Here is a 25,611-nt window from a genome sequence, read left to right as displayed (position 1 = left end):
CTATACATATCCTCTATGATTTTAAAAAACACAAGAAGAAATGATGTATGATGAAAAAGGTATAGAAACAAATGACATCGCGGCTGAATATGTATTTTCTTTCATAGAGAATATAAAAGGTTAGGAAAAATTTTACAGTCTTTTGTTGTGAAGATAATTTTGATTTCATAAGAATATTATTATACTAGTTCAGAGTTTTCTATTTTTTGGGTAAGAGATGTACAAAATTCTGATATCAAACTCATAAGTTTTCAGTTTATTTATTCATGACGTAAATATGTATGCCTCGAAGTTGAAAACAGTATAACATTTTATGATAGCCTTATCATATATAAAAGTTTCAGTTTACTAACCCGTGTTACCTAGCTCATATTTTATTAAATAGAAAATTTTATAATATCTGTCGTCTACCTGGATGTCCATAAAAACGTTACCTGCATAACAATTTCTTTTTAATTCTTAAGGATGTAAATATGGACTTCCATATAAATATATAAAAATCGTCGGTATAAGAAGACGTGTTATAATGTCCTTATTATTAGTAATGGCAATGGTATTCTTCCTTCTTCTTTCATTTAATAAAAATAATGATTGAAAAAAAATCATCAAACAAGATACGATTTTTATCAAATTCGCCTTTTTATCTTATTTGATCCTCATTTCGTTTAATCCCTTGAAAGAAAAACAGGTGGTTACAAAATTTTTGTTTTCGTTTTCTTATTATTAATATTTGCTTCAGAATATTTACTAGGAGGGCAAAGTAAGGGTAAATCAGAAAAAAAGAAATAAAAAGATAAAATAAATGAAAAAGAATTTATACAAAGCTATATAACTCAATCCCTGTTTGTGCGTAAATTATATTTTTAGATATGATGGTAGATCATAAAATTAACACACAATAGAAGTAACTCAATAAAACTTTCAATATCAGTCAATATTGTACATACATATAAACGTGATCACATACCAAGCACTACTGGGACGGATTAGTTTAGGGACAACTAGTGCTCGATCACGAACGATATATAATTCTTCTATATTTATATACACACTTCCTACTTAATTAATAACCAGTTACCGTCACGTTAACTGCCCAATTAACAATAAACACTCACTCACACTCATATTTTACTGTAAGTCTGTGTGCGGACTTACGATAAAATTACTGAAAAAGCAAATGTAAACTTTTGATGAAACGAAAAAGATTCAGACCACCATGGACTACTTCACAGATCCTTCATAGGCAGTAATTCTGTCAATGGAGCAATACGTCTAAGCGAGTATGTTATACATAAACTTCTCCTCGTTTAGAGCCGTTTGGCTTTCTATTGAATTCCGGCGGCGTCCCTGACCCGCTGTGTTCGCTATCAGACGGAAGCTCAGTGACCGTGGCACGCGACGCAGGCGGTGTGCGATCTGCGCGAGGTGTTGATGGTGTCGAACTACCGAGAAGTTGTGAGACCCCCATGGGGGACAATGTTACCGGCGACACCACAGGAGCTGCTGTCAGCATTGGAGTTAATCCTAAAATATATGAAAACGCAACTATAAGAGTTAAAACTGAAATAGATAATATTTTGTTTATCAAATTCAACTGGTTAATAATACCTGTAGTCAGACCAGGAGACAGCACAGCTTGTGCTAGTGCTGTAGTTCCAGGCTGTCCGGCATGCAAGGTGTTGTTGACAGAGCCACTGTCAAGCTCTTGGATTGGAGAGAGCACGAGAGCTCCTAAAACGGGCACTTCGTTTTGGTAGCCCTGGTGAGCCATAATTACCCCCATATTCTGCATCCCCATTGTAATGCGGTTCTCACGGTCCATAACTTCTTTGGTCACGTCCGGAGTAGGAATACGTGGGCGATTGCGTAATGTTATCGGTATTGCTGAACCATTACTCTTTTGACTGCCTGTAGAGAAAGTTAGAAGAAGTCGTTCATCACGTATTCATTCGTATTTATTTAACAAAAATACAGCCAATAAGTTTCTATATTATTTTCGATTCTTAACAAAATTATAAAATTATTTATAAAATATATGCAAATGGTATAAAGAACTGGAAAGCAAATTAAATATATTAATAAGAAAACTCGACAAAATGGTCTCTTAACTCACCATGTTTAGAATTCTGTCGATGCTGTCCTCTCCCTGACTTCCTGCCCACGAGTCTCTCGTACAATGACATCTTATGGTGTTGTTGAGGCGGTGCAGTGGGCTGGCCCGTCTCTGGACTGGAGTACACCATGGAATTATGACGGTTTCTTCCAAATAGCCCACCAGAAGAATAATCAGTCGAAGCCGATCGAACTGAACCCATTCTTGATATCTGTCTCTGAAACCAGTTTTTTCGTCGTTCTACCAATGGTGTATCTACACTCTCCTGAAAGCATTAGAAAAGTTGTTAGCTTCTTGTTATTAGTTAGTTACATGGTGAAGCAAGGTGTACAGTGTTCAAATTATCCAAAGAAAGGCTTTAAGAATCCACAAATAACTTTTAAGCCATGAATGAATAGCAAAGATTATAATATGTATTAATTGGTTAAGCGTTATTACTTATATAGATATTTAAAAAGAAATCGATACGAATACGAAAGGGGTTTTGGAAATTTAATTACAGGAAATAATGACTTTTAAGTGTGCATTGCTCGGAAATGTTACATTATAAGCATTTTTTGGTACATGAACTGCAACAAGCTGTCGACTTACATAATCAGCATATGTTTCGTCATGACTTTTTCTAGGTGCTTGTACATTGGCGTATACAGCGTCTTCTGCTTTTACTTTGTAGTGGTCAGCGGAGCAGGGCGGCTCGTGGCGGCGGTAATGCTCTGAGGCAACAGTGTACGGCAAGTCCTTTGGAACTACTTCCTCCCAGTACTGGTCTTTGAGAAGTTCTGGATGTTCCTCGTGCATTTCATCCACTATCATGTATGCCGCCTAACGAATTAATGTATTTTTGATTAACGTATAATTAAACCTTTAGTAATTTAAATTTATTTATATTTAATACCTTTATGTGTCTGTCGATTAACCAGTTAAGCTCAATGTCATCGTCATCTTCGCCGAATGGGTTTATAAGAACCTCCGCAACCTTTAGCCAGCCTACGTAGAAACAAAACTGAAAAAAAATTAAAATCACTATACACTCTGACTTATTTATGATGAAACGTAATTAAGAAAATCATAGAAGCGTGACACAAAATATTTAAGAACAATTGAATAGTAATTCATCTACAGCGACCAATATATCCAATAAATATACCTACGCAAAATTTAAATATTACGTACAGTTATATTACTTTTTTGTAGACGTCATTGTGAGCAGCAAACACTATTCAAAGCAACATCCACATCGACATATACACATATCGACACTAGTTTTATGTTTAAAACCTGAGGCTAGTAGTAATATGTATAATAAGATGCAACTCACTTGTAAGGCTGTGAATAACGGGAAGTAAACATCTGGTTCGTATTTGGAGGTACTACCTGGAGCAGGTGGTACCAGCTGCCGACCCATCAGTGCTGCCACAAAGTATGTGTACAAGGCTAATGTCACAACCTGGAGAGAAAGAATAAACAGCAATATTACTTTCCCTACCATTTCCACAGAGCCCTGGATTTTTTTAATTTATCTTCGATGTTATATCGATTTTATTATCATACAATTTCAAAAGCAAACAAAATCATAACGATAATGTCTTAACCGATTGAGCCTGGAGCCAAAATTAACAAAACTTTACTAAACATGACTAGTCTCTGTTAGGTTTAGGAAGACTCGTTTCATAATTTGCCTATTTTTATTTTTCAACTATAAAAGCCTCTTTCATCCATAGATTATTCCCACAACATAACAGGCACGTTTCATAAGTTTGGATATGCCAACGTGTCTCACTTACCTACATATATATATATACATGAGTATAATTACATTATATTATAAATTTACTTCCAAAAGTCTTAAATTATTAAAAAAAAATTAATAATAATAATGTTTTTGAAAAATATCAGTAAAATATAACTACGTGTATTTTTCGTTTTTATTTTAACAAAAGGTCAATTATTTGAATCAGTATCCAATATGTGAGTGTTGATCGGCTTACGTTCATTCAAAGTTCATATTTCCGCAAAACGATAATCGTAACATGTAATACCCGCTAGTCGTACTTTATTATTTTCTAAAGTCACAATCCACAAGGATGACGTCAGTTTAATATTACCTAGCTTGTATTTAATGTACTTATGCCTTATATTATATCTCGATGATTTGAATTACAAAAAAGACAGGATTTATCCATTAAATCTGACGTTTGTCACGAGAATAATCAGTTGATTTTATCACTATTAAGGCGGATCACGATATTTGTATGATTTATAACATAAAAAGGGTTAATCCAATAAATTTAGGCTGACAGTATACACTATACATTAACTCAGTACATAATACAAACAGTATAGAAAAAAGCTAATAATAACTATAATGACTTGGAAAATATTAATAATTCTTTTGTTATTGTTTAATTCTTATCACCCCAACCACGTAGCTGATGCAAGATGACGCGGACAAAAACCTATACTTGATTATGCAGGTTACTTTAAAAGAAATATTTCTTCTAACACGCACCGTTTCGATAAAAAGTAAAGTATATAGAAATTCAATTTTCAATTGTTCCAAGACAAATAATATGGCTGGGGTAGGTACAAGATATTTCCACTGATAATTAGGTAATCTTAAATATTAAGAATGGTACCGTCTTTAAAATCCTATCAATCTTTTAACTCCCTAAGATCTGATATTAAATATTACAATTTTCTTTTCCCGCTAATTGTGGGTTTATGAATGCACAGAATGTTTCGAGTTGTTGTCATCATTTCTGTTAACATTCACATATCCGCTTACAGTTTGGTTACCACAAAAAGATAATAATGAGTCGAAGCTTTCCATATTACATACGTTTTCAAATAGTTTAAATATAGTCATGTTTAAGCGCTTTAACATCATAATGAGCTTTCTAACTTTATAATGAGCTCATCTTGTTAGCGCTGAAAACAGATGAAACTGTTCCGATAATTCACATATGGCAATCTACTAGCCTGTGTATAGACGAGAGGCACGCACACAGTGTCGTACCCGATAAGCGCTCCCAACCGTCGCCTGATGTCAGACAGCTCCACCAAGAGAGTTTGCACGATGTGGTCGCTGGTGATCAAGCCCTCCTTCCGCGCCCTGTTGATGATATTCGTCGCCCACACCAGAGGCATCCAGTATTTAGACATTGGGCTCTTACCGTCCATCTTCTCGAATACCTTTCTCTCACTCTCCAACATCAGACCTGAAATATTTTGTTTTGAACTATGAATATAAATATATTTTTCGTTATTCTCATAAAAAAATATCTGAAGACATAACTTTCTGCTATCCAATACAGAAATCAGAATATCAGAATAAATATCAGAAGCGTATTTATTGGTCTATGACATTATCATTAACAACATTTTTAATTGATAACAAACCTTGAATACTATTTATTTACTCTATGTAAATGGAGCAACGATCTTGTGTTGAACTTTTGAAGTAACATAAGACCTATCAGAGTATAGCCGGTAGTGGTATAATATGTTAAAGGCGCTCGCCACTTATTAACCTTGGCCAGATTGGCCAGCTGGGCCAGGTTGGCCACACTCACCGGAGTCCACAACGTGCTGCCACGTGGGGAACCGTCTCTTGACCCTGAGTGAGACTCGCTGCAAGGTGATCACGTATGCCAAAATGGCGTATCTGACTATATTCCGCCTCATCAGCCGCCCGGTTTCGTCCTGCAAACAAGGAAACATACTCGTAAAGCCGTATACGTATTACGTAAATTTTTATTACATAACAATTTTTAGTTCCATTTAACCTGTTGATTGATTTATTTCTGTCTATTATTTATGTGTTTTTATGGTTAATATTTTTTCATATTGCGATGTAACATGTTATGTAATATAATTGGAAATCTAAAATGATAATTACAGCCTTTTTTATTTATAGTGTTACAATAAAAAAAAGAACATCTTCAAGTGCACTTCACTTCAAAAGTACTTGATTTTTTATTAACACTTCCAATTAAGCATATTTCTGTACATATTTAATAGGATAAACACTATGTTAAATAAGATTTTAATTTGAATTAAGAAAATATGTCGCATGTCGCAGATAAAATAGTCGCTTTCTATACTAGCGTTTATGAAATTGTAAAAACACTTAAAAAATTAAGAAACACAGAAAAAAACTAGCGATGCTTAAGCTATATAAAGCATAATAAATAAACAAAATAACGTTCAACATATATTTTAAACATCGCAATATTTGTTTGATTTAATATAAAAGGAATTAATTAGTCATGAAGTAACAGAATTACAGTGTCAAAGCCCAAAGTGCGGGAACTACAACTTTATGTTTATCAATAACATAATTCAAAGAAACAAACGTTACTTTTACATTTAAGAATAATAATTATATTTATAAACGTTTACTTACTTTGATTTAATCTTAACATTATTTTACACGATAAAAAAAAAGTAAATCCAGCCAATATAACCTAATAAAATATTTTTACCAACTTGTACTAAGAACTTAGAAGTACATTCTATTCAATACTAAAATTTTAAATTGATTGTTAATCAATAGCTAGTTACGTAGCCTTGTTTTGTGGGACAGAAGCGGCGCACCTGATACAATAGTAACGACTGTGGCCATAACCAAGGAACGTGTCGATATAGTTGGAAGCTATACATTATAAATAATATTTGAAAGAGGCAATACATCCAAAACTATATTTATTAACATATAAAGCAGTAAGATCTAGTGTCATTTAAAAGTTAATGTCAAGTGTTTTATTTTATTGAAGTATTAATATCATAATTTTATAAATGTTGATTGTTTTTTCAGAATGTCTTTCAACTCGACGATTTATTTATTCAACGTTTCAAAATATCTTAAGTGAATAGCATAACTCGATCTTGATTAAAATCTATTTGTTTCATCATCTAGTAAACAAACAGAAATGAGGCTTAATAGATAACATCCGATTCACAAATTTGGATCCCACCCCATGACGTTCAATAAAATACTTTTGAGAATATTATTATGCTGTCATTGAATGAATTTTTTTTTTCCAAAACAAATTTTACTTGTTTCTTACAGTATTCTTGGTGCTCATTAGTAGACAGGAAATACACGGGATTGCTTCCAATTCAATATTATATCAATTCTGCTGCTGACTGGTTAGATAGAGATCTATTTAACATTGACAGCTGGTGTAGGCTTACTTAAGCCATTGTTACTAGTCACCGAGTAATTTCCGCTAGTTTAATAAGTTCAGATATAATTAATATATATGTAATAAATTGTACAATTATGATTTATAGACATAAGAATTCTTACTAATATAAACGAGAAAATATTTGGGATTTAAACGTCTGGTGTGCAAGTATTGGTTATGTATATAACTTTACTACCCAAATAAGTTATAATTCTCGAATGGTCTCATACTTTTGCAGGGTATACTTTAAAACGTTCTTCCATCAGACAATATTTTATTAAGGCATATATAGGTAATGGGTTGTTATGAAAAATCATGGAACAAAACATCCGTCCAGTCAAAAACCATATTAAAGTTTAATGATTGAATGAGACAAAAACCATAACACGTGCAATAATTAATTATTATAAAAATAGCTCAGCCCATATAATATAAGATAGCTCAGTTTATGTTGATGATCACACATATTGTTAGTAAGATTACCTAACAGGCTGAAATATGTGCAGCACGAAACAATGTGAAGTAGAATAGAAATTCAGGCGGTTAAAACACGCTTTGAACAATGCCTCGTTATATAACAAAGTGTAAATATGCCGCCTTTACCGAACAACAGGCAGAGGAAAAACCTTTAAAATCAGTTTAGTGCATAACACACAACCATTAAACTCACCCTAATTGTGGTTGTTGTCTCATACACATTTAAGTAATTTTTATATTAAAATTAATAAAAGGAACAAACGCTAAAAGTAACCTCTGAACATTTCTTATACATTTAATATATATTATCTTGTTTAATATATACTGTAAACGAAATGCATTGCATTTTATCATATAAAAATGTTAATCTCTTTTCACCACTCAAGAGGTTTAAGAATATGGGATTACTTAGTTTTTTTTAAATCTGTTGACATTTAAAGTTAATTTCATCATAACTGATATATACAATTTTGGTGTCTTTTAAAATATTATATCCTAAAATTTCAATACTGAAACTTAATATAAAATTGACATAAGTTAATATGTGATTGACAATATAGGTACGTATGTTACCTGAATGATTAATCTGGCGAATGTATATATCCTAACCGAAGTTCGTTTTATTAAAAACTGTTTAAAAATAATTGTTGCCGACCGGTTTAAGACTAACAAAACCTTGGTGCTGTTTAATAAAAATGAATTTGTTTTTTATTCCCTGTATATTTAAAGTATAGATAGAATGTTTAACAAGCGATTGTCGTGATAGGAGTCATCAACTCCACAATCAATAACGGCACGTAGTACGTTTTCTAACAAAAAATGTTTTAAACACGAAAGAACAAAGCGTAAGTATGAATAATCAATAACTTCAATATTTCTAACTGCTCATTTGTATTGCATTGTGTCCTCTATTACACGTGGGGTAAGAGCTAGGTTGGGTAACATTACAGTCACAGCGTGGCGAATCCTTTCTATGCCACCTTATCGTGTGACGTAGTGGTCCTTTCGCTTCGGCTCGATACAAATGAACTGAATTATGTTTTCGTAAACGGATACTGCTTAAAGTATTACCAGATTTGAATTCTTCGAATCGTAAGGTTACATTATTTTATACTTAAGTTACATCATCATTGAATCAATATTCGCGTATCTCATTTATTAGTAAAGAAAATAAAATATTATGCGTCAATTAGAGTTAGTTATAGGTTAGGTTATTAATTATTAAAATAATCCGTTATATAACCGCTTGATACTGAGAATATTAATAAAATTCAATTGTACATAAAAGGAAAAGGAGAATAAATAAAAAATATCTGTAAGAGTCAGATCTCAGCATACAAAAAGGAATTACATTTTTAAACATATTTTTATTATAATATTTATACCGATGTTATAAAGTTATGGAGTATTTTAGCCTGTTTAAAGCGACATTTAATAACTGGCATTACTTATTGCAGGTAACAAGAAAATAATTACAATCTTGTAGATGTATAATCAGGGAACGAGTAATGACAATTTTAAATACTGTAATTCGTTAGCTATTTTTCATCTCTATAGTGTGTTTTGATAGAAGCATTCTGATATGTCGGAAGTGTATGAAACAAAAACTTCTGGGGACTGTAAAAAATGTTTATAAAGATTTATCAGAGACAGTTTCTAGAGAATTTCACTGATTCCTTTCACTTCCTAAATAAAAGATTGGTGTAAACAAGAAAGTATTTGGTTGAGGTCATGAACGTTTCGTAATTCATTGTTCTATTGAAAAAAATAATGTTAAACAATAATAAAAGGGGAGATTTTGGATTAGACGTAAATTCCTTGAAAAATTAAAATTATAGTCGGATCAGAATAAATAATACACCTCAGTATTGTATTGTCACCTTGAAAAGTAATCAGCGTTGAAAATCTTGTACGAGCTGTGTTTAAATTATCTTTATATTAATATACTATATTCACCGGAAAATGTCGGCTATATTTGTGCCTAAAGATTATATTTTGCTATTTTTAGTAGTTACTTGGAAAAAGGCAAAAATAATGTGGCTTTATAAAAAATAAGTACATTAAAACTGTTTTTGCATTAAATTCTCAAAGCTTCTATAGTAATTAAAATTATTTAAAGTTTATAATGTAGAACGATAATAATCGTTACGTGATTCTGTAAGACAAGTCAACGTAAAGCTGTCCAAACTAAATTCGTGTCATCGAAGTTAAGATCTAGCTTCATCAATTACTAGTTTACGACTTTTGCACTGAGTGATTGTCCTCTCGCCTCCGCAATTGTTCAAGGGTAAACTTATTATTGTAGCCTATATTTGTTGAATTATTTGTTCTGAAAGGCGATGTGACCTCTTCAAGGGCGGAGTGCTCATTAGGAATCATTAATTAAATATTTCCAACCGCGGGATTACGAGAATAGTTTCGTTTAGAACAATGCTTGCCTTAGTCGCTCCACATTCTAGGTCTGGTTTACGTAGCTCAAACAGACAAATTGTGCAAACAGCGCTTCGTCGCACTCCAATAAAACCTTCATTAGACCCTGAGACATAAAATTGATCAAATTCCGATCAGAGAGTAGTTTCAGATGTTAACCATATTTCAAATTGCTTGTAAAATAACCAATACCAAAACGTTAATTCAGATGCATTACAGAAAATGTAGGATTAAATCATATTTCTTTTAATAGACACTTTTTATCCAATTTGGTGGGCTTTGATAATAAGTTAAACTTCCAAAAGTTTTTAATCGCAAACAACAAAACAAGCCGACAATATTTGACTGGTTTGGCGCCTGACCCTCGTAACCTGTCAAGGGCGAAACAACAATACATTGAAACTAATTGCTGGATGCCTCAAATGTTAATGATTTTACGAAAAACTTTAGAGGTATTGCAAATTTAACACGACTATATTTTAATACTTTATTAATTATCAGATTATTGTAACTTCAATCTATTATTTCTGATCTGAATGTTCTATACTTTATATATTATGTGTGAATATAACTTTAGACTGTTTATGAATAGCGGAATTTTTATTATTTTACGATTTAGTTACTGATAAATGAGATTTATATTTATTATCCTTTTAAGTTTTATGTTAATCTTAAAATAAATCGAATGATTACAGTGAGGATTTAATAACAAGAAATTATTGTTAGCAGGAAAATGTTGCAAGGCAGCCGTTATAAATGTTTATTCATATTGTCATATAAAATCAATCAAAACATTAAGTTGTTTTGAGTTTCGATAAAAGTTAATTAGATACAACTTATTGTTCGAAGATACTATTTGTAGTGGAAAATTAATTAATACCTTCCATCATTTTTAAACCATCAAATTTTTAGTTATAAGATATAATTTCAAAGAGAATTATTAATTAATTTAACCAAGAAAATATTTTTTTTCTATAATAGAATATAACTTACTTCTTAAGTCTCAAAGCAATTACTGAAACATATTTATTTACTGAACACAACATAATTTTGGATAAACTTTCTGTCAAATTACAGCACATTGCATCTGTTATTCATATATTAAAAATATATAAGCTACGTCTCAGTATATTATAATCTTCTCTTTTTCATATATTTTTTAAATTTATTATGTAATGTAACTTCTTTGGATTAAATATATATCAATTTAATAGTTATCATAATGACTTAAAATATCTTAGTTTAAAAGCAGAGCGCTTATGAATAAAGAATATAAATAGCTTCTTTTGTTTTGCTTAAATTAAAATAACTGTATATTATCATATTATTAAAGATATATAAGGATACTATTTTATACATGTCATAGTAATTGAAAATCCCAATATTTATTATTTACCATTTAATTTTTAATGTACTTAGTTCCTTATAATTTACTTAATTTAAGGAATTAATATGAAAACGAATGTTGCTAGATGGGTGAACAATATCAATATATTAATTAAGTTATTTATTGAGAATTAAATTTGATAAATATCCTAAATTAAACAGTTACTGATTTATAACTAATAACTACTAAGTTGCAAATCGTTTTAATATAATTTACAAGTTTCCGATTTAAATCCCACTCGATTGTTAAATCACAGCCTATGTACTACATTGTCGACTACACTACACGTAATAGACATATTCAAGAAGAAAATATCTCAGTAACAAATAAATATGATAATGCAGCTTTTATTAATCTATTTTTGCTTAACATAAGAATATTCACTCAACTAGGAAATGAAGCAGATCACGTAATTGTAAATATTTTTAATAATATATTAGCTGTAGTAAAGTTTTTGTATTACGGTCAAGGTTGATCAAACCTAATAAGTAAGTGTCGTGACGGCGTCAATAAGGTAAATAAATTTTTATATAATATTTTCTCTGAACCTAGCATGAGCGTTTAAAGTTACAAATGATGTTATTCATCAAATGATTACTCTTGATTGAAATACGAGAATCATTCTATACAATTCAACAGCCAATGAACTCGTTTCATAGGTGTTATACATATTTGTGTTTGTATTTTCTAATTAAGTAAAAGCAGACATCTTGATCTTGATTAGACTAGCATAAGCGATAATATCTCCTTTGTCATTGACGACAACACCACTCCTGGTATTAATAATATTGATGTACCTAATATGTATCAAATGTAACATATTATCAATGTATTTTGTTTATAATAAACTTAAAAGTTATTTGTCGGAAAATATTTAAATGGTTGAAAACATAGTGTTCTAATCCTTGTAATGTTTATAACAAACGATTATGACAATCAAGAAATAGTGAATTTCCTGAACAGGACGCTGACAATTTGCGTGCTTTGGGACAGATCAACATACGTTCAGTACAGGACGGTAACAGACTGTTTCGATTTATTTTATATATTTTTATTATTATATTTTAAAAATCTTCAATAATTATACCAATTAATTAAAGATACCAGACCTTTGAGGTGATATAAAAAAACGTTATTAATATAAGTATATAAATGCAGTTTGCTACCTACTGCACACATATTGACACATTGTTTATTGTTTCCTATATTAGAAATTTTTTAATACAATATTCCGCTCGCTTAGTAAACGTAGACAAACGTTATTTCAAATCACATTTGAAGGCTTAATGCAGTTTAAATCATAACTAAAATCTATAATCGATCTATAATGTAATGAACAGTAACTGTCAAAAAAATTTCAAGTCCCTACAACTCTTTAGAAATAAAAGGATAATCCCAAAACAGAGAAATACATAAAACTGAAGCTCTATAAATAGATGCAACTGTTACGTTGCTAGAAATTTTTTAAATGTTTATGCAATTAACTAGGAGATGTTGCGTTCGAACTTAATTAAGCTCAACACGAATATGACAGACCCTACACATATAGAGTCAAAACGCGGTCCTTAGATAGGTACATGAAGCCAATCATGAATAACATTGAACAGCTTAATTCTGTTATTAATTACTTGACGCATATACAAAACTGAAATACACTCCGGCCAAATCATAATGTATTGATACTGTGGATAGTAGTCGGATATTTTTTTAATAAAAATGTGTAAAAATAACAAAAAGGTTCTGTACAATATTCGGTAAATCCTTTGTAAGCGTTATCACTAACTACAAGTAGTTCTCGTTACCGAAACTATAAAACGAGTAGGTGTTAGTCTTTAATTAATGAATTTTATTATACTTCAGTATTACTACCCAGTGCTAGTACCTAACAAACGACTTCTTAGAACGAACACAAGTTTCCTTAGCAAAGTTTATTTTTAGAATGATACTTCTATCTATTCTTTATCTTCTAAAATTTCGTTTTAACCAAGTATCTTCGGTAGTAAAGTTCACATTACTACCACAGAAAGCATAGGAGAATTACTACATCTTCATAGTTCTAACTTATCAGTGAATTGTGACTTAAAAAAATAGAAATAAAATAAAAATGTTCGTGGCAACATATTCTTTGCCACAAAGAACAATTATTAAAATAATCTTTAGTCCTACAAAAATACTGATAACATTCTATATAAGACAAAAATAGATATTTTTTTTTTATTATTGTTATTTTAAAATTAAAATACTACAGTTCACGTAGACACAACATGGAAAATAATAATTACATGATCTGTGCAGGTACAGAATAGATAAAATCTTTTCTTTGGTATATGTTTTACAAGTTAGTTTTATAATAGACAATACATTTTTATGACTAACCAGATACATAAAATGTTTACTTGTGTATGTTATATTATCAGTAATAACAATAATATTATGTCTCGAAAACATAACCAATAATGGGTGTGTTATGAACAATAATAATATTATATTAATACGAATAAATGCAAATCGCAAACATTCCTATGGAAACTTTACGTAATACAACTAGCACAAAGTAAGAAGAATCATCGCCGGCGAAACAGAAAAATATCTCACAATTAAGACACAAAAATAATTGTTATAATGAATGCCTTCATTATGCCTTACCTTGTTAGTACTTCCTGAACACGCATCGCTGGCTACCGGATAGCCACCGCTACCTACACACCACCTATAATATTTTTATTGAAAAATAACTTCAGCCACCTTCAACATTCGCAACGCTTAAGCAATAACAATATATAACGTGTCCGTATTGAACAAAGCAGCGTTACAATGGGCTACTGATTCCTTAGAAAAAATGTTAAACAAGACGTCCGAATAAAAACCTTTTTAGATATAGATTAAAAGATAAATTTGATAAATTATAGATGCATTGTAATATTGGTAGAATTACCACGAACATTTATGTGAATAATGAAGTACCCGTGTATCCGACCGCAAATTGATGCAGCACATAGGCAGCATTCCTCGAACAGGGCTTCCTAAACGCTTTCCAAACTCAAATTTGCCGAATATTTCAATACATAACACGAAAGTGGAATATTTTAGCTGGTTGAATATCCACCGATATAATTACGTTACCATTCTGGTCCCGCGGTACGTCGCACTAATCAGTGAAATAACTTCAATCCAGATATTTTCAGTAGATAGTCATATAGTCATAAAGTATATATCTTTGTAATTCTAAGTTGTTTTACTTTGCATTTTCATCTATTTTTGTTAGAAATGTTACACTCTAATTTTCAGTGATTAGATTCAAAATTTTGAAAACAATGCCAGTCATGTGACGAAATTATGTAGTAAGAACTATTTATATGAAATAAGGCGTCTTGGCTTCTTGTAACTTTTTTTTTAATATTATATAATAAAGTCAGACTAATGGTAAAAGTTGCACACAGACACATATGATGCGGGTCGTGTTTATCTGAATAACACTTGACAATTTTTTTTTTAATGAGACTAAATTGTATATACAAAAAAAATAAGGATAAATGTTGTAAATGGAATTGCTCGAATGTGGAAAAACACAACTGGGACTTTTCTTTTAAATAGGAATTTCTAGTAACTGTACAAAATAATCAGTATGAATGTTTTAGAAAAAAATAAATTGATGTGTAAAGGTCGCAAGAGCTCTGTTAAAATATACAAAGTTTCGCATCAAAGGCTATAAAGTTATGATTGTTTTTCACTCGCATGACATCACTAGCCCATAACCAACATGAGATTTGATTGCTTACTCCTACACTTGTGAAACTTAAATAAACTAGTTGTGTTTATTTAAAGAAAATACTGAAAATATGTTAAAATAGGAGAAATAGATGATATTCAAGTGATAGTTGTTATCAGCTGAAAATAAGATGTAATAAAATAAAGATCCAGGTTGAAGACTGAAGATAAGGTCTACCGAAAACAAAGTCTCGTTTACTTTACTGACCGCTCCGGGGATGCCCGCGGAGATGAACAGCGCGAGTGTATCCGGCCAAGGCAGCAACTTGTACTGCTCCCACCAACGCTTCACTACCAGGCTTACGTAGAAACCCAGGACGAAGGACATCGGAATAGACTCGCTCTGAGCGCCGAAGTACTGTCGAACCTTCTCGAATATTCTGAAAAATGGTAATTTAGTGAAGTAATCTTTAGTGATGAGATATTTTGGTACGCATTACACAAAAAATTCTAGATTTATGTTGTACGAAGTGATGGTTCAGAGTAATGAGAAATTAGAATTAATAAAAGTTATTACTTTAATGGAAGGCTTATAACCTCATAGAATAGTAGACCTAATAGTAAAAAATGCTCTCTGTTTAGATCGAACGCCTATGGATAGAATTTACAATGGTCCTTAAATACGTATTACAAAACCACTGTACGGGAGTAATGGTAATTGCGATGAACGAATTAATATAAAAAAAATATATAAACTTGAATGTTATGTATGTACAATCGTACTAAAACTAATAACATTTTAAAACGGCCATCGCATCAAGGTCGACTCAAAAGATATATTAAAATATAAAACGAGAATGTAAATCCGACTTGGAGGTGCTATATTTATGAAGGCTTAATTTATATTGGATGTCTGGTTGACTGATTATTTTGTAGACTGCAATTATTTACGTTCAACGTAATGAAATATACCGCTCGCGTCATCGTGAAATGTGTAAACCTAATAGCAAATATTCAAATAAACACGTTTTTATGTTAACATGATTTTTATGAACTGATGACTAAGAAGTAAGAAACACAGATTGTGTGATATAAAAACGGCTCGTGTACATAAAATAACGGATTAATCTATGTAAGTACTCCTGGTCGAATGAAACGGGGTCAGTCACATGCAGCACTAAACATCGATACCAATCAAAACTACATTTCAGATATAAATATACTTAGATGTATTTTTTTCACTTTTTTGTGTACCTCTTTTTCATGACTCGACAAAAAACAAAAAAGTTTCTTTTGTGATATTTATTAAAGACGTCTTCGGCGTCGCTCCTAACGTCTGCTCACAGTCAGCGCTGTGAGATATTTTTATTGTTTTAATTAAATATAATGTTAACAATAGAACCGACTATTCTTTCGCGTCGTCGAAATTAAATAGAGTGAGTTAAACGATTATTTATAATTTACTTAATTTTAACACAGCATCTTATTTTAAAGTGCAATTATTAATTTTTCTTCTAAATAACCAATAATTGTATTGCTATAACGCATATCATTATTTTTCAAATTACTTCTTGTAAAATAAAAATTGAAAATTAGTAACATATATATATAACATATAATATTACCATTGTCTCGTACTCGTAGTTTTAATGCTTGAAATTATGAAACAGCGACTATAATCAGTCCACGTCTTTCGTAAGAAAAAAAAAACATAATGATTATTTACAGAGTAGTGGCTATATAACATCACGCCACAGTCCCTAGAGTTCGATTAAAAAGATAATATCATGAGGAAGTCTTTGTTCACAGTCAAAAATATTTTAAAGAAAAGATTTGCACATACAATCTTAAAGAAGATTTTATACTTAAAAATACCACTAAGTGATCTGAATTCTTCGTTTCAAACTTCATAGTTTAGGTAATTGTTAACGTTCGTTAAACGTACTTGGGTATCCCAGCTTCCTTTTAAGATGTTAGTCACATTAGTAAAGTACAAGACAAGATCAACCATTGGAATATTTACCATTTAAACATACTCGTATGTAATGTTTAAAATTGTTGAATATTCAAAAAAAACAGCGAAGAAAAACCAAACATGTAATTTTTAAGATGACAAATAATGAATTAACTGACTATAGTAACTTGCAATATAGTCACACATATGTTATTGATATACGGGTTTTTGTATTCCTCGTTATCACTTGAAACCGGGGAAAACGTGATATGACTCGTCTCACAAACCGTTGATCATTGTATTACCTACGCAAATAATGACTGTTCCCTGTATAGGAGGTAAAATGATCTTTATATTAATTATTATTTCAAGTAAACAATAAAACGTGTAACAAACCTCTTAGGTTTTTATTCCAGATCTTTTTCAAAACCAACATTTTTCCTTATGAAAAACGACTTTGGTTTTATGCGGTTTAGCCATTGGTACAAATACAAAGTTAAAATTTAATAATTTGTATTTCCCATACCTGTGAATCAAGTTATTTTTAAGTTGTATCTGAGACGTTACAGCGAGCTGAGCTCGTTTGCCCACGTAAAATTGCTTTAAACAGTCAATGTCTGTGATACATCAAAACATGGCGCTATTTTTCAATTTATTTTTCTCACGCTTGAGTCGAGTGTTTATAAATTTTACTCCTTTATAGTAGAAGAGCACTGTATCCCTATGTTTAAAGAAACTATTATATTATCTTAATGTTTTATTTTTATATTAAGATTACATTTCACTCACTATATGATGTAGTGAATACCTCAAAGTGTCCCTTAAAGCCGCCAGACTGTAACAGTACACAATATTGTCTAGGAAAATTAATTGAACTACGTTGCATTTGACAGGCAATCGTATCCCGAACCCCTTGTCACCGATGGACCACCCTTAATTGGTCTTCCGTGCATTTGCATGTTTAATATCTTTTAACAAAAAAGTATTGTAACTGGGTTGTCATACGAGTATTGATATACCTATATAGAGTCAACTTGCATATAGCCTATTTTACGTATGAGATAATTAATTATATCTAAATGTAGAAAACCTTCGTTAAGAAATGTTTTACAAGTACATTGAAAAGAATATAGTGGGTCATATGAGCCCAATCATAAACGAAAAGCATTGTTGTCGTAAGCAGCATTGTTGGCTGTGATCGATTTCCGTCACACAATAGTTGTGAAGTTTATCCGTTTGAATGTTTCGCAGAATGTAAAATATGACTGGTTTTTAATTATTTTTATTCGTTTTCCTCAATTTTAGAAACGCTTTATAGTAACTTTTATAATCATTTTTATATATACTTTTTTTAAAAAAGCACATTTTGTTATATCTCTAAACAACAATTGCTTTGCCAATTATTTTAATTGTTACTTTTAGTCAGTACAGCATTGACGTTGGTTTTAAACAATGCACAAATGATTCGTACTGCAATAAAAAAAGATTATCTGTTGTCTGTTTGATTGTATTGCTATTAATATTGTAATGAAAGGATCGAACAATAGTCAAAATTATCTAAGCTCAACGGCTTTGTTATCAGAATTATATCAAATTTCATGGATAAATCTGACGTACAGATGCCGTGACAGACAGATACGCTTAAACAAAGTGCTTCTGTCATGATAGCATAACTTATAGCATTCTTGTTATTAAATAAAAAATAATCAACATTTGTCAACTAATATTATTATTATTATAGTCATTAATAAAAAAATATATTCATTGAAAACTACAACGATGAATCTTTAAAAACGGAATCAGCACTCTGACAGTGATCAAGCCATAGCATATAAATGATTAAAAATAATTTGGGTCACCTCGACTTTTTCAATTGAACTGAAGTTTCGATTACGAGATTTTAATTATAATTTTAATTGCAGCTAGGTGTATTGAGAGTGGGATTGAAAAACTTCTTAATTAATATTCATCAGATTTATATTCGACATACGCTTCAAAAATAATGAGCTCATATTTATATTGACCAAAATAATGAAAGATAATTATTCAGGAATAATAAAAATATAGTAAATAAGCAACTTCGTTTACATACAAACGAGGTTATTACAATTAAAAAAGACTTCCCAAGTATTAATTACCAAACCAGTGCGAGGAAACTGACTTTCCAATAAAAAAAAATGCATTGAAAATCGGCAATTCGTTTAAGAGCTTCGTTACCAAGACAGACATAAACATACACACATAAACACTCACACACGCAGAGAAATATTGATAACAAACTTATAACCCCCCTTTTTTTACGTCGAGGGTTAAATAAAGTAATCCTTATTATTGCACTTCCATAGTCAAACAAAAAAATTTCTTAATTTTTCGTTGTTTCTTAAAAATGTATTCTGTATTTTCTTTTATGTGATTTACAAGAGCAGCGAGTTTGTAAACTTATTATGAACAAAATTTACACTCGCTAATTGTCTAGCGACTACAGGAATATCTTATAGTTTTAATAAGTTTCGCTCAACTTCCCGAAGTCACCGAAGTCTTGAGGTACTTTCCCGACATCTTAATAGTTTCAGCCGCTGCATTATCTTACAATGCACCGTGGTTATAAGTTAGTTTATCTTCACTCAGAATATATGCAGCGTAAAATTATAGTCAATTCGATATCCTTACCTATACTAAAACTATGACAATACAGGCACAAAAAATAATATATAATAAAATAGTAATAGTTAGAATCCTTGGGCTGGTTAGATTATGTTATGGATGTGCATTAATAAAGTATTCAGCGATTTAACAGTAGGCACATTATAATTAATCAATGAAATATGCAAGATGATTTGATGGGAGGCAGAAAAATATTAATATTACGAAATCTTTAAATCTGCATCATATAATAAAACATGTCATAACTTTCTAATTCTAATAATCTAAGCGGAAATCAAAAAGAAATACGTTCTAAAAAATATAAATTCGTACCTTTGTTGATGTTCGGTGAGCGCGAACCGATACAGCAAGTTGATGGTATAGTAGAGAGTGAGGTACGCCAGCAGCTCCCGCCACACCAACTTGTAAACGCTGCCACGCCATCTACACGGATAGAAGGTATTATAACATGGTCTATACACATTAAGTACGAAGGCTTAAAGTAGACTTAAGTTCTACAATTGGTTAGACAGCGATTGCTTTCATGTATAATTTTATAGGATTCCAAAAAGGATGTTACAATCTTATATGCATTATAAATATTTTATAACTCTTAAAATATTTTAATTACGTAGAAAAGGATATACTTACTACAAATTAGCATAATATAACATTTCAAAAGAACGAAAATTTTATGGTCTCAAATTCTGTTATATAAACATTGACAATTAACTTGTTAATAGTATAATGTTGTTAATGTCCGTCTTTCGGATTAAATACACGGGAAGTCAAAAAATCTTGATGGTGATATAATTATAAATTTTCATTCAAATGTGCAATTCCAAATCGGAATAAATAAATTATTTATGAGCTCATAAGAACGTAGAGATAGAAAATTAAATTATATCGCCATAGAAATGCAAAACTCTTAATAATATTGCATAATAGAACATTCACCGAAAAAAAAATGATTGTGTAACGATGAATACGTATCACTTCTGTAAATTTTCTGTATTTAATACCATTGCTTCGACAGGAGAGTAACATATTCTGAAGATTGTAACCTAACAGTTATTTCAAGACAGACATCAGTCAATTCATTGAACTCGTATGAGCTGAAATTCTATACCTTTGTCGAGATAAGTCTGTCTAATTAAATTTCATATTAGAAAAGTTGTGATATTCTTAATATCGAGTACCTTATACTTCACAACTTCACAACTGATTCATAAATAAAATGTTGTTTATTGAAACATTCCATTACAATAGAAGAAAAGAATAAAAAATGTATTAATACAAGTGAATATTGATATTTTTTGTAATATGAAATTCCATTCATAAAATAATACTGGATTTATAATCCTAAATTATTGTGGATGATAAGTGTTTGTACTTTTATTAAATTATCTAAATTTATACTAAATATGATATTTAGCGATTTCATGAAATTTAAAACTAGTGCTATGTTTGGTCGTTTACTGAGAAAAAAAAATCAAACAAAATGTTTATATTAAACCTGGAAATTTACACGGCCTCATTTTAAATATAAAAATTAAACAAACTGCCTTAAACAAAATGTGTTAAAAAACATTTCATTCCTTTAAATAAGTGTTGACTTTACAGAATTCTAATATCAATTATCAAGCGGAAAAGGACGAAAAAGACTTAAATTTAAAAAAAACTTAATAATTCGTATTTGTTTTTTCTCATGGATTAAATTGAGATTTAAAAATAAAAGTTTTGGATATTATTGCATGTTAAATATTTAAAAAACAAGCAGATAATTGATTACTTTTCAATAAAAAAAAAAACTTACGTAATGTAAAAGCTATTTTAATCTCAATTCTAGGGTGAGAGTTAATTTTTAAAGCACACATGAATTTTTGCATATTTAGGTATATACTGTATTGTGTATGTACTGAAAATAAATATTAACTGTAAACAGAGACACAGTGTGCTAAATAAATATATAATAAAACAAACATACACGGTGATCTCAACTTTATTGACCTTATGTAGATACTTAGATGACTGGTCAAATTAACACAATTTTAAATATAGGTAATTAAGAAATATAATAAGGCGCATAATTACTTGCTGAATGAAACATCAATATATCTGTCGAAGTATTTATTTTTAGTTTTTAAAATGATTATTGGGTACTCCAAAAAAAAAGGGTTTTACTAGAAAAATAAAATCGGGTTATGATTTCTTAGAGATACAAATTTCATATCGTGTATACAAGGCACAATGGTAACTTTTATTTACACTTACTTATAAAATTATTAGGTAAATCAAAAATAATTTCAATGAGCTTCATGTAACTCTTTTCTGTTCTTGAAAATAAAAAGTCGAGAACACCTCTAACTTCTTAAATATCGAAAAACAGTAAGAATATGCGTTGACAAAATAAATACAACTAAGTTCAACGAGAATACACATTTCGCACTTTAGTCGCAAGAACCATATAAAATTTATTTGTTTAAGATGTTACATTGTATGCTCTAAAATACGTAAAATTTTGGAGAGTATCACATTTTTAAGCTTAAAATAGAAACGTCTTACTAATTTTCCGTCGTTCAAAGACAATGGTTTTCAATAAGAGACGTTACAAAAACATTTCACAAGTTAATGAAAATATTGGTACAAACATCTGCAGTGTTGCAAAGTGGGTTTATACACCGACCATAATTAAATCGTTTTATTATATTGCGTTCAAAATCTAAATAGCAAACAAAATTTTGTATAGAAAAGTTGTTTACTACAGTCTAATGACGTATTCATCTTTAATTGACCGGAGAGTACTTACTAAAGGTGAAGAAAAATACACCAAACGAATTAATCGACTTCCAAGAAGTTTCCAATGAAAAAGAGATGAATGAGGTTTTTTTCAAATAGATTTCAAACCATAGTTAAAAAAAGAACAGTTTCATCTAAAAATAAGGCACTTGCTGCCTCTCATCTCTGATACACGACAAAAAGGGTAGGTGTACTTACATACTGATAAAGTTTTTAAATTTAAAGCGCTAAATAAAAAAATCCGTCTACGCCGTGCCAATTACTTCGCTTAACGTTTAAAAAAACAATACATTTGGCTTAATACAATTTTCAGTTTTATACGGAGTTAGAAACCAGTTTTGGGGGATTTACGGAACTCATATCAAACACGATATTTTGAATACTGAGAATTTTTATTAAATTTTAAACAGTTAAGTTATTGTACAAATGTCTCATAATGTTGCTTTATTAAACGTTAAATCAGAGACGGTTTTATTGACGGACAAAAAAAAATACTGGTTTGTCGATCTTACTAGATTAACTGTGTCGGAGCGGGTCGTTTTGATGATCCAAAAAATATATATTTTGGAAGTCATGATTGAACTATCAGCTAGCCTATGACTTATTATGAGAATGTAAAATAACAGAATGTCCTTGAATTTTATTTAAACAATAATATGAAAAGATAAAATAATTCAGAACAGATATAACAATATAAGTTAATTCACTTACAAAGATTTAAAATTACAGATGAAATTCAAACTAAATTATGAAAATAGAATAAAAAGACAATTTTATTTTTTTTGAAAACTCTTTATACTGAAAGAAAACTTTGTGAAATAAGATTGGTAGATATTTATTTATTACTTAATCTAATAAAGGCGGTAGGTTATATCTAGTAGAAATGTAAAATGTAGAGTTGATTTTTTTCGGAAAAACGTATCTTTTCACTATTTCTCTTAAAGTTTATTCTGAATAAAACCCTCGCTACAATAGCTTGTGAGATCATGTCTAAATTTTTAACAGCTTCTCCACAACTTGAATACAGATTCGGGTGTTGTAAAAATTTGTCAATACCTTAGCCTTGAGAGACCGCCAATCAAGACTTGACAGCCATCTGAACGCCCTACTAATTACTGATTCCAGTGTCGACCAGTATGTCAACAGTTATCATTTTTATACGTATTTTTTTTTGTTTGGCTTTTAATAGAAAGTGTTATAGTGTAAGTCAATGTATTAAAAAAGTGACACACAGTGGTGTATTCCATGGAATGATTTACTTTACTAATTAATTACATATAATTAGCCCAAATTATATCTCTGAAAGAACGCCCATGACAGTTAATTGTAAAAATCAATGATAAAATTATTTTGTTATTTGTTGTAAGGAATTCATTTGTCTTACTGTACTAATAAAGCGCGTTGTTTTACTTTTGAGAAGTATCTTTGTAATAAATGCCTGATGCCGATTCAGACTGGTTTTGTCTGACTGTTGTATGTTATGATATATGTATTCTTGACTTGCTACGTTTACCGTTCGGTTATTCGTTAGCAAAATAAGCAAATAAATACCTACCTAGTTACCAACAACTAGTCTAGCGGTATCTACTTTGGTTCAAATAGGTATCAGAGCCGTTTCTTGTTACTTAAAAGTGGATGCAGACGTCATATATAACCGAGTAATTACTTATGAAACATCAATTTGAAAACATTTAGATAAAATGGTTAGCATGTAAAAGGTAATTAAGACGGATTAATTTTTTTGCTAATTACCAGCTGCTGCGTTTTACTCGATTCAACTATGTATAAATCATTCAACAAATGCGTCACAGTCAACTTTCGCCACATTTCGTTGTCAGGGCCAAGTTAGGTTGTTGCAGATGACGTTCATCACCTCGACATCGACGCCAAGGCCGCTAACACTCATTCCCTACACAGCTTATAACAGAATATAATTCAATTACAATTCAACACAAACACCATTGGAACTTTATTAAACCTTAATACGATAAACAGAAGTAGTACGTCACAATAGCGTCTGGACGTGCTATTGTCATTGTGTGATGTTGTGTGGGAGTGTTGGGTGTACGTGTATGTTGTGCGCTACTGCGGCGGAACAGCTGTTCGTGAGGCGGGCCCAGACCGGCGGCGCAGCCTCCACACGATACTTACTTGCAGAGGATCCGCCAGAAACATCCAAAACTGCTGCCATTTGGAACTTCACCGGCGTACGATATAGTCATGTCGGGTGTAGCTTAACAACTATAAAATTAATATTTATTTATACACACACACGTTTTGTTGGCGCGAGCTTGAAACGAGACACACGCGGAAAATTAAATACGTTTTAGAAAGTAATAAAGAGTTTCTCGGCGTTCAGTTATAAGGGAAGTTGAAGACAGATTATTTTATACAGGACACACTTCAATTCAGTTACATTCTGATTATGTATTTTACACTCTGCCTTCCCCGATTTGTTGTAATACATAGAAGATAGGCGCGCGAGAGCACCGTTCACGGGCTGGCGGCGACTGCGACTGATGAATGATACAACCACCGTCGCCCGCTGGCGGTGTTGATCAACTTACTGTTTACTGATGCATGATACGCTGCGCGCACGCCGCAGGTTTTTCTGACTGACACTTATTAAACACACTGCCGGTAGATGGCGTTTTGCACAATTTTAATCTCTTAGAAAAACAAGTAATATAACAGTATAGTTTGTGGCTCTTGATTTTGTTTTTAGAATTGTTTTGTTTTAAAAAAATGTATACAAACATTTATAATTGTTGATCATTATGTAGCAGTACATATGTTCTTAATTCAACAAACCTCTATAATTTGCTTATAAATTACTTTCTCACTTAACTATTTTCATCCTTACGTTTTGTTTTTGGATTCATTAAAAATATTGCAATTGTGCGTCTACTTT

The 25,611-nt window shown here is 30.9% G+C and overlaps 1 protein-coding gene across 3 annotated transcripts; it reads right to left on the bottom strand.

The window, feature by feature from the left end:
* Positions 1-799: 799 nt before the first annotated feature.
* Positions 800-25,251, bottom strand: LOC116777516 (bestrophin-4). Of its 3 annotated transcripts, none has more exons than XM_032671116.2 (11): positions 24,852-25,251; positions 20,235-20,345; positions 15,564-15,744; positions 5,686-5,815; positions 5,093-5,331; positions 3,432-3,560; positions 3,009-3,116; positions 2,705-2,935; positions 2,114-2,378; positions 1,609-1,908; positions 800-1,524 (listed from the first exon to the last, which is right to left on the bottom strand). In XM_032671116.2, the coding sequence occupies exons 1-11, from the start codon at positions 24,920-24,922 to the stop codon at positions 1,286-1,288; spliced, it is 2,004 nt and encodes a 667-aa protein (XP_032527007.2). In that variant the 5' UTR covers positions 24,923-25,251; the 3' UTR covers positions 800-1,285. The 3 variants fall into 3 exon arrangements, with proteins under 3 accessions (XP_032527007.2, XP_032527008.2, XP_032527009.2); XM_032671117.2 differs by having other exon boundaries at positions 15,573-15,744; XM_032671118.2 differs by lacking the exons at positions 20,235-20,345; positions 24,852-25,251 and adding an exon at positions 14,243-14,306 and having other exon boundaries at positions 15,573-15,700.
* Between the last annotated feature and the right edge of the window lie 360 nt (positions 25,252-25,611).

This window comes from Danaus plexippus, chromosome Z, assembly GCF_018135715.1.
Source record: "Danaus plexippus chromosome Z, MEX_DaPlex, whole genome shotgun sequence".
NCBI lineage: Eukaryota > Metazoa > Arthropoda > Insecta > Lepidoptera > Nymphalidae > Danaus > Danaus plexippus.
The sequence above is the reverse complement of the archived record's forward strand: the minus strand, read 5'-3'. Positions and strand labels throughout refer to the sequence as shown.

Excerpts from the sequence above, each read along its gene's own strand:
- LOC116777516 (XM_032671116.2), bottom strand. The coding sequence starts at position 24,922 with ATGACTATATCGTACGCCGGTGAAGTTCCAAATGGCAGCAGTTTTGGA. Across the intron at positions 5,332-5,685 it reads GCAGCACGTTGTGGACTCCG|GTCTGATGTTGGAGAGTGAG; the intron begins GTGAGTGTGGCC and ends AAAATATTTCAG. Across the intron at positions 3,561-5,092 it reads TGCCTCTCGTCTATACACAG|GTTGTGACATTAGCCTTGTA; the intron begins GCTAGTAGATTG and ends CTTTCTCTCCAG.